At 36.5% G+C, this 14057-nt stretch overlaps 2 protein-coding genes across 2 annotated transcripts in view; one reads left to right on the forward strand and one right to left on the reverse strand.

Annotated features, from left to right (window-relative positions):
* The window catches only part of IL1RAPL1 (interleukin 1 receptor accessory protein like 1), a 665379-nt gene that overhangs the window by 496620 nt on the left and 154702 nt on the right, over positions 1 to 14057 (reverse strand). The gene's annotated exons all lie outside the window — the stretch shown is intronic.
* On the forward strand, positions 7330 to 9605 carry LOC110594273 (myc-associated zinc finger protein-like; the record flags this gene model as incomplete). The annotated part of the gene is given in 3 exon segments (XM_021705816.1): positions 7330 to 7367; positions 8911 to 9525; positions 9527 to 9605. Coding segments are annotated over 3 exon segments (732 nt in total), but the record flags the coding sequence as incomplete, so codon positions are not given.

Here is a 14057-nt window from a genome sequence, read left to right on the forward strand (position 1 = left end):
TGTGAGCAGATGATTGTTGTATTTTGGGGGTTGGTTGTTATGTAGCAAAGACTAAATGATACAGTTAGTTTGGTTTAGTAAGGGTTAAGGACTTGATATAAGGGGGTAGGAAGCATCTATACACAAGCCAACTTGTGGCCTCACCCCACCCCCTACCCCATCCCAAAACAAGTTGGATTCAGCAAAGTTCTCATCTGGATTTAAACTGAGTCACAAAGGGGAGTTTTCAAGCTATGGTGAATAAAAGAGCTGAAAGATAATCTATTTTGACTATGGTGGCCATTACGTGGCCATTTGTAAGGAGAGGAAAAGGTCTGAACAAGAGAGAACACAAAATATATACAGAGAAATGAAAAAAAAAAACCTTTTGAGGATTGAGTAAGACAACTTGTGACCACTGAGACTGAAAGAGAAAGACAGAGATGGACATACAGAGACCTTTAGTTCCTAACAAATTTCCAGACCCCAGGTCCAACTTTGAATGAGACACATTACACTTTGATCCCTTTGCACAGATTTCTGTATGATTTTCCTAAGGGTTCTTACTCTTTAGGTTGCCAAAAACAAAGCCCCAAAGATGTTTGATTACATAAGGGTAGAGGTTATTCTCTGTAATACAAATAGTGAATGAAGATAAATATTAATTATATAAGTGAAACATAACATGTAAAATTTTTTTTGAAAATGGGAATAGAATGAAAAAAATATATTAGTGTCTTTTATTGTTTTACTTATCAACATTAAGATCAACCACTGCATCTAAGTGCTATATCTCTTTTTTTTTTTAATTTTTATTCTTATGTTAATCCCCATACATTACATCATTAGTTATATCTCTTTGTTTTAAATTAAGTAGAAATGAAACTTTGAATAAATATAGCCAATATACTAATAGTTGAACATTACACTTTACCAAACAGGACTAATCTGTAGATTCATTAATGGTACTGAATAAATGTCAATTTCCTGATTTTGATAATTTTACTACAATTACGTAAGTTGTTAAAATTTGGGGAAGGTGGATAAAAGGTACACAGGGACTCTCTATGCTATTTTTGGAAGTTTTTTCTAAGTTGAAAACTGTTTCAAAATAAAAATGTTAGATATGTAAGATACTGGACTAAGAATATCTGTTTATCTTTCTTTCTCAATGCAATCTCACTGAAATGACAAGGACTAGATGAAGAAAAGAGTCCATTCTCACACTAAAATAAAATGATGGATGTCATCAGCTAACTGGAAGATTTGCAAATTTTGTGGGTATAAGTAAGCGGGGTGGGATCATTTGTCTGAAGAACCAGAGCAAAGAAAATTTCCACCCCAAACAGGAGCAGGAGGGTTCTGTTTTTCAGAAAAAGAGCTATTCTTCCCAATATATCTCTGGAGACCCTCCAAAATGAGCAACAATGAGTTCTGAGACACAACTCATGAAGCAATAATCATGCCAATTCATTAAACAGGACTTCCCAAACATTTCTGCATCCCAACATATACAGATGATTACATTCATGTGGAATGGTAAAATGACACAAGAAGTGTGCTTCAGGTAGATTTATCTGATGGAAGTTTGTATAACATATGCAGAGTGGAATTATCTGCAGACAAGAAGAGCATTCTACATGGTAATACAATAACGTAGGCCAAGATTGCAGACAGATTTCATACTGTGCCAATGATACTGTACTGATTTCGACTTTCTGAGACACTACTGAATTTTGAAGTCATATAGAGGAACATCAGGAGAGAATGTCAAGATCAAATGAAATGTCTGCCAAGGACCATATATCACGTACATACCATTTTTGGCTTAGGCATGAGGGAGTAAGTATTTGAATCAGCAGGTGGGATCTGTGCAACTATGAAGCAGGTAAGAATTAGGACTATTAAGATAATTAATAATAAAATGTTAACACTCTGGAAACCAGTCACAGGTGTCAATTTCTCTTTCTCAGTTGGATCTGCTACCGAATGAGATTTGGAGTTAAAGGACAGGCAAGAATCAAAGATGATGGAGACTTTTGACATCAGTAAAATAATTAACTAATGGCAAATTAAGAGATGATGAAGTGATTTTTGTTGTTTAATATGAAGGAAGGGGGATAGTACACAGAAGATGAGAAATAAAAGAGGGGAGATACTGGGGCCACATGGAGATGTCCCAGTGAACCCTTCTAGTAAGTAGCTGGGCATATGGGATTTGTTCTTTGGAAGAGAAGGCATTGAAGGAAATACAAGGTCATTGTTAAAGCTGTAAAAGCAGATAATCATGAAGGAAAAAAGGAGAGGAGGCAAATGAACTGTGAAAGAAGATGAAAGGAGAGTTGTGACACAGACGTCACTAGATAAGAATATATCAACTGCAGCAACAGCACACACTCACATCCAGTGTTGACCTCTTTACATTTTGTTTATTTGTATATTACAAAGAATCAGAAATCATTATGGAAGGGAAAATTAGAAGAAAAAATAGCAACATCAAAGTTTATTTAATACCAATGTTTCAATGATGTCCTTTTCTTGCAACTGATAAAATTCAAAGAGCAATAAGCATGCTCTAAAATGTTTCCTTCATTCCTTCATCTTCCAGTGAAATTTGTTCCTTTTTATTTGACATATATTGGAAAGGCTCTAATTGAATTCTAATTCAGCTGCTTTTATTTTGTTCTCATAATTGTGTTTTAAATGTCATTCACACGAATGCCTGCAAACACAAATACTTTTTAAATATGACTCTTAATTTTGCTTGATCTGACCTAAGAAAACTGATAATGAGGTGGCCCCTGTCTTCTGAGTTAAAGGTTTTAACTGAAACCAATCTGACAAGGACTGATTACAAATCATCACTGGCTTGTTATGTGTTCAACAGTCTGTTAACTTGTTGGTGGTTCCAGATCAATTCTTGGAGAACAAGTGTCCATTTCATTAAAACTCCTACCTCAACTGCAATCAATTAGTATCCCAAATAGACTGTGAGAAACCATTTCCTTTATTCTTCACTGGTAAGAAAAGCACTTTGTCACTCTGCAAGTACATGAAATAGGTGCTACATGCCTGTTCTGGATTTAAATTAAGCATTCTGTCCCCGGAGTTTTCTTTGTTGTATTTTTAATGACAATTGTGTCTCTTCAAATAAAATTCAAATTGTGACCTGAAAAATTCTGAACACGTATTATCCTATAGGATTCTGTGATGACCAACTGAAGGATACCAAATAGTCTGTAAATTTCTAATTCATAAAAAATTTTGAAGGTTTCCAAAAATAAAGGGCAAGTGCAAATGTTTTTTTTTTTTTCCAAATTTTTATTTAAGTTCTAGGTAGTTAGCATATAGTGCATAATATTGGTTTCAGGAGATGGTGTAGTCGTATGATTATCTGACCACCCTGTCAGCTAGCATCGATAGCACAAAAGCTAGAAGGCCATGCGGTGGATTTCTGCAGTGTGTGTGAAGTTGAAGTGGGTACATCCTGGCCCCCCCCATCTATGTTTTATCTCTCTCTCACACACACACGCACGCGTGCACGTCAAACTGATACAGATGAACTCTATTTTAAGTCATTGTATCTAGCTTAGTTGTGCAAGCTTACAAAGGATTCCCCCCAAAAATCCTCCCAACCAAATACCTACCTATAGTTCCAAACCAAAAGAATAAGAGACTATAGGCTGGACTTAAAAATACATTGCCTTTGAGGTAGTATGAGATATAGTCTGAAGTACTTTCTCATTAGTTGACTAAAGCTATTTCTTCAAATTCTCCAAAACACAATGTATAAGACTTAATTGTATGTCAAGGGGGGATGTCTCTTATTATTTTTTTTATTCTCATGTTAATCCCCATACATTACATCATTAGTTTTAGATGTAGTGTTCCATGATTCATTGTTTGTGCATAACACCCAGGGCTCCGTGCAGAACGTGCCCTCCTCAATACCCACCACCAGGCTAACCCATCCTCGCACCCCCCTCCCCTCTAGAACCCTGTTTGTTTTTCAGAGTCCATCGTCTCTCATGGTTCGTCTACCCCTCCAATTTCCCCCCCTTCATTCTTCCCCTCCTGCTATCTTCTTCTTCTTCTTCTTCCTTTTTTAACATATAATGTATTATTTGTTTCAGAGGTACAGGTCTGTGATTCAACAGTCTTATACAATTCACAGCGCTCATTAGTTTTATCTTTTTTATTATCTTGCCTCCAGGGAAGCAAAATGTTTCATGAAGATATATTTATTTTAATGACTATCAGTCTAATACAGTTAATGAAATTTCTAGAGGAGTTTAACTTACCTTGAAAGGATGGTTTATATACTAGTATTTTGTAAATATGTTTTTCAATGAGAAGCTACTTTTTTCCTTCCACTAATGGAATTTCAGGTCAAGGAAGGTTATAAATAAGCATGATTTAGAGTGCCCCCTTTTCTGGGCACTACAGACAGTAGGCAGAAAAGCCAGAATGGCCAGTCCATTAACACAGAAATCTATTAGCACGATTCTTTTAAAGTTGCTTTTGCAAATTCAATAAAGACAGATTCTGAAATAATTAGCTGTAAAAAGTTACTTAGGGTAAAGCCTAGTACATACAATCACATCCTCAACTTTAAAACAAAGTTGTTTTTCTTTTGTAAATATAATACAGAACAATCATCAACTCATTGTAGTATGCCACAAGACACAGAGCATGCATCAAGATGGTCATATAACTTTGATATTAGTGATTCCACTTATAAAACCACACATGCACTTGTAACAAGCAATTTAAAAACAAATGCACAAAATAAGAATGCAATACCACTTTACACTCACCAGGATGGCTAAAATTAAAAAAAAAAAAAGAGAGAGAGAAAACAACAAGTTGGTGAAGATGTTGAAAAACTGGAGCCCTCATATACTGTAAACATGCGGTTTGCACTGTTTGAATGTAAAGTGGTACAACTGTTGTGTAAAACAGTTTGGTACTTTCTTAAAAAGTTAGAGTTACCTATGACTCAGCAATTTCACTACTAGGTATATACCTACATGAATTCAAAATACGTTCATGCAAAAACTTAGACACAAATGTTCATAGAAGCATTATTCATAATAGCGAAACAGTAGAAACAACCCAAATGTACATCAAATGATGAAGGGATAAACAATACGTATTATGTTGTTGCAAGAGAATATTGTTCAGCCATAAAAATAATGGAGTACTGCTACATGCTACAACAAGGATGAACCTTAAAAACATGCTAAGTGAAAGAAGGCAGTCACAAAAGACCACCTCTTGTATGATTTTATTTGAATAGGCAAATCCATACAGGCAGGAAGTAGATTAGTGGTTGACAGAAAATAGGAGTAGGGTGGAATTGGGAGGTATGGGGTTTATTTTTGGTGTAATGGATATGTTCTGGAAGTAGACATTGTGAATACAGCAGTCCCCCCTCCCAACCATTTACCTGCTGTTTCACTTTTGGGGGTCTCCATTACCCATGTTCTCAGTTACCCCTGGTCAAGTGCGCTCTGGAAGCAGATGATTTTCCTGACATATTGTCAGAAGGTCACTAGTAGCCTAATGCTCCATCACAATGCTTATATCAGTCACCTCACTTCAACTTATCATGTAGGCATTTCATCATCTCATACCATCGCAAGATGAAGGGTGAGTACAGTATAATAAGATACTTTGAGAGATAATTCACATTCCTTTATTACAGTGTATTGCTATTATAATTGTTCTTTTCTATTATTAGTTACTGTTGTTGGTCTCATACCATGCCTCACTTATAAATTAAACTTCATCAAAGGTATGTATTTATAGGAAAAAACAGTATATATAAGGCTTGGTACTATCCACAGTTTTACACATCCCCTGAGGGTATTGGAATATATCCCCCATGGATAAGAGGGGGACTACTGTATACTAAAATCCACTAAATTATACACTTTAAACTGCTTAAAATAGTGAATTTTATGTTATGTGATTCTGAGTAAAAGTCCAAATGCACTCATGGACCCAACATATAAATTAAAATAATAATTAATGAGTACCTTTCAAATCTTCCCCCACCCACCATTTCCTGGCAACCACTAATCAATTTTCTGTCTTGGATATTTCATACAAATGGTATCATACAATAGCTGGTCTTTCGTGACTTGCTTCTTTCACTTAGCATGATGTTTTTAAGGTTTATCCATGGTGTAGCATGCAGTAGTACTCCATTCCCCGTAAGGTTTAATGAAATAACTATCGAATTACATAGATAATTCTCAAAAAAGAGTCATCAAAACCAAAGCACAATTACTGACTTTCATTTTTCTTTCTAGATATGGATTATCATATACAAAATATTAGGGAAACATCAGAATTTACATGAATAGAGGATTAAACTGTATCAGTAACAATTCTCGTGGATAAATTTGGAGAAATGGGCAATAGTTGGCATAAAAAAATATGCCCACATCATCTCGTATTAAAGAGGGCACGTATTGAATGGAGCACTGGGTGTTATACACAAACAATGAATCATGGAACACTACATCAAAAACTAATGATGTAATGTATGGTGATTAACATAACATAATAAAATAAAATTAAAAAAAAATATGCCCACTATGAAAACAGGTATTGCTTCACATGACCAGCCCCTAAAAATAAGTGAAATGATTCCAGCCTAACTGGAATCACAGGAATGTACATATTAATATGATATAAAGAGATAAAGATGAAAAAAATAAAATATATCAGTTCAAAATCTATACAGAAAAAGTGATTAAGGAGTGAAGGGAATTGAGAAGTCTCTAAGTTTCAGTATAAAAAAATATATTAGAATGATCAAGTTCTCCTTAAGTATAAAAAAATTATCTTACCTGTGATAATGAAAGATCTGCAATTATTTAAATGTCATTTTTCTAAACACCTCCGCATAAAATTATTATAAAATATATTTTAAGAATCACAACCCATATGAATAAGCTCATATACATTAGTTGTCATAAACTTCATTTATATATAAAAGTAAATAAAGAAGGAAGCAAAATCATTTGTGAAATGAAATGGCACAGAGCCCTACAGAGTTTCCACAATTGCCACTGTAAAAATACATTAAATTATTACACAAGATGATCATATCCTGGGCGATATGTTTAATAAGGAATGAAAAAGAGAAAAAAGAAAAAAAAAACTGCTGAACATTACAAGATTAGGGAAATCTCTTTTAAAAATACAAACAGTCAGGGTGCCTGGGTGGCTCAGTTGGTTGAGTGTCAGACTCTTGGTTTCAGCTCAGGTCACAATCTCACAGTCATGAGATGAAGCCCTGCATCAGGCTCCCTGCTCAGTGGGGAGTCTGCTTCTCTCCTCCCTCTCCCTCTGACTCTCTCCTCCCCACCCCTCTCTCTCTCAAATAAATAAATACACCTTTAAAAAATACAAATAGTCAATATTCTCACTGAAAAACTCAACCCAATTAGTTATTAAATAATATAAAATTAAAAGAATATTGGGGGTTCACTTTGTCTTTATAAGTTTTGCCAAGATTAAAAAAAATGGTAATACCTAGTGTTGTAAATAGGTTTTCTCTTGCAAAATATGAAGGACTATAAATTGGTAAAGACTTTTTGGAAGACAGTTTGGAAATCTTATTTAAAAAATTAAATAGACATGACTTTTTATCCAGAAATTATACTTTGAGAAATTATTTCTAAAAATATCACCTCAGGCACTTCCATGTTTTGTAGATAACAAGGTGAAAAGTGAGTAAACACTACACAAGAAAAGCACAAAAGAACTCCCCATTTGCATTCTGTTGCTTACATCTTCTCCAAGGGTTATTTTAATTTCACAAAATGAATGTATATATTTAAGTTTAAAACTGGCAAATGGAAGATATGAATACACATAAAACTGTGAACTTAGAAAATTAGAAATTCAATTACTTACCTTACCTGATAGACAGTGTATTTTCACATGGTTACATACAGAGAGAAACAAAGTCTGAAATTTTACAAATAGATGTTATAGATAGATGTGTTCCCCCACCCAAATAACAATTTGGGGTAATTTTTTGGAAGGAGGAGCGGTAGAGCAATAGTTTACCATATAAGCAAGACAATATATTCTGTCTTTAAATATAAAAGGCTTATCTACCATTTCCTTATGATATATATAATGCAAATTATACATATAATTCTAATCTTGTTTTCTGCATCCAACTAATTGATTACACCCAAATTAAAGGAATATTGTAAATCTAGGATCCGTTACAAGGATAAGTTATCTTTACATACTTTTATAGTAGTTTGGTTGATTTAGACGTCCTGGTATCATGTGCATGTTTTTGCTTGCCTTGTCTTTATATTTTTCTACATAAAGTTATCATATGCAATCTTCTACAAAAAAAAATCACATCAAATGTGCAAATATGATATGGCTTGATATTCATCATAGCATTATTTAAAATACAAAATAGAAAAAGAAAGAAGGTATGTCATAGGAAATTGAATTAATTAATTAAATAAATTATGGTATATACTTGAAAAGGATGATGTCTACTTATATTAATATGGAAATATGTCCACATTATGTTATTAAAGTACACGAATGGATAAAAGAAAGCATATAAAATATTGTTAGCAAGATATATGAAAGGATATTTGTCTAAATGCAAATAGTAGTCACCTCTGTGGTGTGGGATTTTAGGTGATTTTTATTTTGTGCTTTAATCTATTCATTTTCGGTGGGTACTATCATCCCATGAGTGCAGAAATTAGTTTCTGAGGGGCAAACAAATCTTGGCTATTACAATAGTTTATGGCATTCTAAAAGCCACCATATATAAACAGATATACCACATATCTATGGTTTTAAAATCTCATGGGGGGGTTGGTTAAAATCTGAACCCTTCTAAAAAGGATGGGAAACACTTTGATCATGTCCTGGGCGAGCCGGCGGGGGAGCGGGAGAGGCGGGTGCGGGCGGCGGAGCGGCCGCCGTGGCCGCGGGTGGCGTGGTGACCACGACCGCCTCTGGAGAGCGCATCCGGAAGAACCACGCCTGTGAGATGTGCGGCAAGGCCTTCCGCGACGTCTACCACCTGAACCGACACAAGCTGTCGCACTGGGACGAGAAGCCCTACCAGTGCCCGGTGTGCCAGCAGCGCTTCAAGCGCAAGGACCGCATGAGCTTCCACGTGCGCTCACATGACGGCGCTGTGCACAAGCCCTACAACTGCTCCCACTGTGGCAAGAGCTTCTCCCGGCCGGATCACCTCAACAGTCACGTCAGACAAGTGCACTCAACAGAACGGCCCTTCAAATGTGAGAAATGTGAGGCAGCTTTTGCTACGAAGGACCGACTGCGGGCGCACCCAGTCCGACCCGAGGAGGAGGTGCCATGTCACGTGTGTGGCAAGATGCTGAGCTCGGCTTATATTTCCGACCACATGAAGGTGCACAGCCAAGGCCCTCACCACGTCTGTGAGCTCTGCAACAAAGGTACCGGTGAGGTCTGTCCTATGGCGGTGGCAGCGGCGGCGACGGCAGCGGCAGTGACAGCTCCCCCCCACAGCTGTGGGCTCCCTCTCGGGGGCGGAGGGGGTGCCCGTGAGCTCTCAGCCACTTCCCTCCCAGCCCTGAAGCTGTGGCCCTGGCCATGTCATCATGTTCCTGTGTCCCCTGCATGTTCCCCACCCTTCACCCCCTCCTTTTGCGTGGACCCCATTACAATAAATGTTAAATAAAAACCTGTCTCTGGAAAAAAAAAATTTCACCATCAATGATAAAAGTAGGCAAAAATGTAGTATGGCTTAAAAAGGTAAGACCTAGTAATTGCAGGTAGATAAGGTATTTCTATGTCTTAGAATATTCATTAAAATCCTTTAAAAATCTATTTACATTGATCCAGATTCCTTTCCCGTAAACTTGAGGTCTAAATGATGTCCTAGAAAAACTGTACCAGGCAGAATTACACAGGCAAGGAAGAATTTATGAAAGGCAACTGCATTAGGGGAGAGAGACAGAACTCAACTCCACCAAAACAAAAGGTGAGAGAGATTTTAAGCACTGGGATGAGCTAGTAGAAAAGTACTGGAGGACATTGGGGGAGGGGAATGGTCAATGGGATTAGGCTATGTGCGTTTGCTAATTGACACACTTATCTATCAAAGTTAGACTCCTACTCCCACAAAGAGACTAGAAAGAGGGCACCTTAGTTTCCTTGATGATTACATATCAAAGAGAAGGCTGCCAAGTCTTTGAGAAAGACACCTCTGAGACGTAAAACTGGCAAGAGCCTGGGAGATGATTTATACCTCAGAGGGGCAGGAAAGATTTGAAAACTTCAAATTTTCTAAAGTTAAAGCTCTAAGAACACGGAGGTGAGGGGCCTATAACGATGAAGAAATCTGTCTAAAGTTAACCAAGCTGAGGGAACATTAAGGCTGTCTTCATCAATAAGCATTCTGAAAAGTGCTTTCATTTATGAGGCCCCTAAGTTACCTTGTGGTTTTCTAAAATTACTTTTTATTGTTATCCTACAGCTAAAATTAATGCAACACCCCAGAGTGACTCCAAAAAGAGCAGTTAAGTTCTCGTTATATATATATAACCTGAGGGGTAAAAAACTCTATAATTTTTAAAAAGTGACAATGGATATTGGTGAATTAAAATTGGAAGTAAAATATTTTAAACCTTAAAAAATAGCATATGCACATTTAAGGGGGCTCCTTCTAATTTCCACGACTGATGACTTGTTGTGGTAGTTAGTATTCAGCATAATATTCCTTATTAGGAAGACTTAACTTTTCCTTTTCTTCTCTTTCCTTATCCACCAAACCCTGTGCTACTCTTTCATTTTTTTTTTTTTTTTTTGAAGAGGGAGAGAGAGTGTGGCGGGAGTGGGTGCAGAGGGAAAGGGAGTGAGAATTTCAAGCAGGTTCCACACTGAGCAGGGAGCCCGACTTGGGGCTTGATCTCATGACCCTGAGATCATGACCTGAGCTGAAACCAAAAGTCAGATGCTTAACCGACTGAGCCACCCAGGTGCCCCAACTACTCTTTGTAATTAAGATAAAAGTAGCAAAAGTGGTGTAACATTTGTAGAAGAAAGAAAATTGCAGAGAATGTGAGTGTTGAAGAGATTTTCTCCTATTTGATCATCTAATGTGTAATTTATAATTTTATTAATGCTTTAGACATATGCTTACATGATGTGAAACAAAATATCAAAAGACAAGGAATGATATTTTCTTGATTGCAAGTAGATAACTGAATAATTGTGTGCTGGTAATTATGGGCTGGTGTGTTCACCACTGAGAACCATGGGGAGTGTGAAGTACCTTTTTTTTATGTGTGTCCTGCAGCAAAATTAAATCTACTGGACAAAATAATCATTAGCATATCTTGAAAAATCTTGGGGTTCTATCTAGTTCTTAGCTCACTAAAGCTATTTATTTGCAATATTCTATATGCTTTTTTTTAATCAACATGGCCTTAAATTGAGAAAAGGAAAATGAATATTTTGAAGTTACAGTGGCGAAGCACATTCAGTCAGACTTCACACACTGTAAAATCTGAATACTCAAAGGCAAAATTGCTGAAAACAGCATCTCAAGGCTTCAGGACAGTTCATTATGGTAGGCTCTGCTGCCAATGTGATCTTGAAGGCCACAGATAAAGTGCATTGTGGTGTATTTTAAGACTGCATCATAACTAAGTGCTCCTGCTGTGTTTGTGGCTTCCAGAAAAGTTATTAACAGCACTCTGTCAGATAATTAGAAACATAGATCATGCAGATATTTCTTTTAATTTGCTAGAATCCATACCCTAGTATAGTTGTTCTATTTTCTTGATATTTGGGGATGGCATTTTTAGTATAAAATTTATATGTCTAACATCTGGTTAGTGAGCAAATCTGCACATTTACCAAGAGTTTCCCCTCTGATCTCTTTCAAGCCTTAGCTGTCAAGAAATGAAATTATAGAGTATATACATATACATATACATACACGAGATGCAAATGTGGAAGGTATGAATTAGATATATATACAAATACACATTTTACTTATCATGTAGATACAGACTACACTATCTATCTATATATATATATAGAATATATATAGAATAGATAGAATCTTGACAATATAACATTTTCATTTTAAAATACAAGCAGTGCTTACAAATAACCACTTGAGAAGAACTTCAAAATATTCATTTTCCTTTTCTCAATTTAAGGCCATGTTGATAAAAAAAAGCATATAGAATATTGCAAATAAATAGCTATAGTGAGCTAAGAACTAGATAGAACCCCAAGATTTTTCAAGATATGCTAATGATTATTTTGTCCAGTAGATTTAATTTTGCTGCAGGACACACACACAAAATTATATATATATCTGTGTGTGTGTGTGTGTGTGTATATACACAGAGAGAGCAAGCGAGCAAGCATTCTGTAAGTCATACCATAAATTTAATATAGAAATCCAGACCAATCACCCTTCCATAAATTGTTCCTTTGGACATTAAATACACTTAAAGCCTAACAAAGATTTGTATGTCCTAGTAGAAAAGTCTATCTGTGGTTTCCTAAAATCACAGGTGTCTGAGGTTTCTGAGTACACATTATCTCCCCAAAACAATGTTTTCCTTGATGGTTTTTGTCTGCTTGGAAACATATCTACCCCTAATGGAGAAGAGCAGAGAAGAGCAGTGCCTGTACTCCTTAAAGGCTGTCCACCTGGTAGGAGAATTATTATCTCATAAAATGTTCTCACCACTTTCGTCCTTTGCTACAGTGACTGCTCTCTAACATTTCTTATTTTTCGTATCTGAGACAAGGGCTGGGCATATGGGTGGTAAGGGGACCACAGGGAGTTTGTGGTATTTTCACTATTCCATGTTTGCAATATACCCAACTACAAATATTTGGAACAAAATGACTACGTGTATCTCTCCGCAAGCCCTAGGCAAATATGCATTTAAAGATATGGCTTAAAAAACAGTCAAATCTTTACTTAGATGTTAAAAGACAAGTCTTTGTGTAAATAAATGACTGATACAAGGTTAATTTCCATTTCTGAGGAACATACAGACAATAGTTTTGAGCATTACAACACTAAAGTGGAGTCTAGGGATGTGTTTGGGATTCTTTGATAAATAGTCTGATTAGGTCCAAAGAGGTTAGATTTGGAGAAACAAGAAAGTAACTCAACTGATAGCTGAAGAAGAGAAAAGAGGTTCATTTTTCTTCATCTCTCTTCCCTGGCTTCCTTTGCTTTTTATTTTCAGAAGTGCTATCATTGAAAATGCCTCCAGGGTGTAAAAGGAATAGAGGAAAAGGAAGGGATTGGGTAGAAATTCCAGATACCAGTGAACTTTGAGGCAAAGAGACAGAAAGAACAGATGGAAATACCAAGATACAGAAGGAGGGAAGGAAGTTAACAAAGTTCTTCTCAAGTGGTTATTTGTAAGCACTGCTTGTATTTTAAAATGAAAATGTTATATTGTCAAGATTCTATCGCTTTTGAAATTCATTCAGTGGCTGTGAATTCAGGGCCTGCTGTGTGTCAGGCTCTGTGGATCCTGTCCTCAGGTCCACGTAGGCACACAGACTCTACGTCCTTGCTACTCGGCACACGCTTTGGGGACTGCAGCACTGGCATCACCCTGACTCAGAATTTGCATTTTTACAAGATCTCCTTTTAATTCCTATGCACACCGAAAATCTGAGAAACACTACTTTAAATATATGACTATAAAAGTGTGTGAAACAGACGTGCCTTGACACTATGAGAACACAAAAAGGGGAGCCACTTATTTTGAGGACTAAAGAAAGACTTCACCTGGAAGGTATACATTAGACCTGAAGAATGCACTGAAGTTGATCAAGTGAATGTCTATGGTGAGGGTGGACAGTGATCTGGGCAGAAGGAATACTCCTTGGTGTATGATCAAGAAAATTTAGTTTGGCTGGATGATAAAGTAGAATACAGCAAACAGATGGATGATGGTGGGGGGAGGAGTGTGAGGTAAGTGAGGACTAATGATTGCTGGGTTGACAAAAACCAACTAAGGATTTGGGACTTTATCCTT

This window comes from Neomonachus schauinslandi, chromosome X (assembly GCF_002201575.2).
Source record: "Neomonachus schauinslandi chromosome X, ASM220157v2, whole genome shotgun sequence".
Taxonomy (NCBI): Eukaryota; Metazoa; Chordata; class Mammalia; order Carnivora; family Phocidae; genus Neomonachus; species Neomonachus schauinslandi.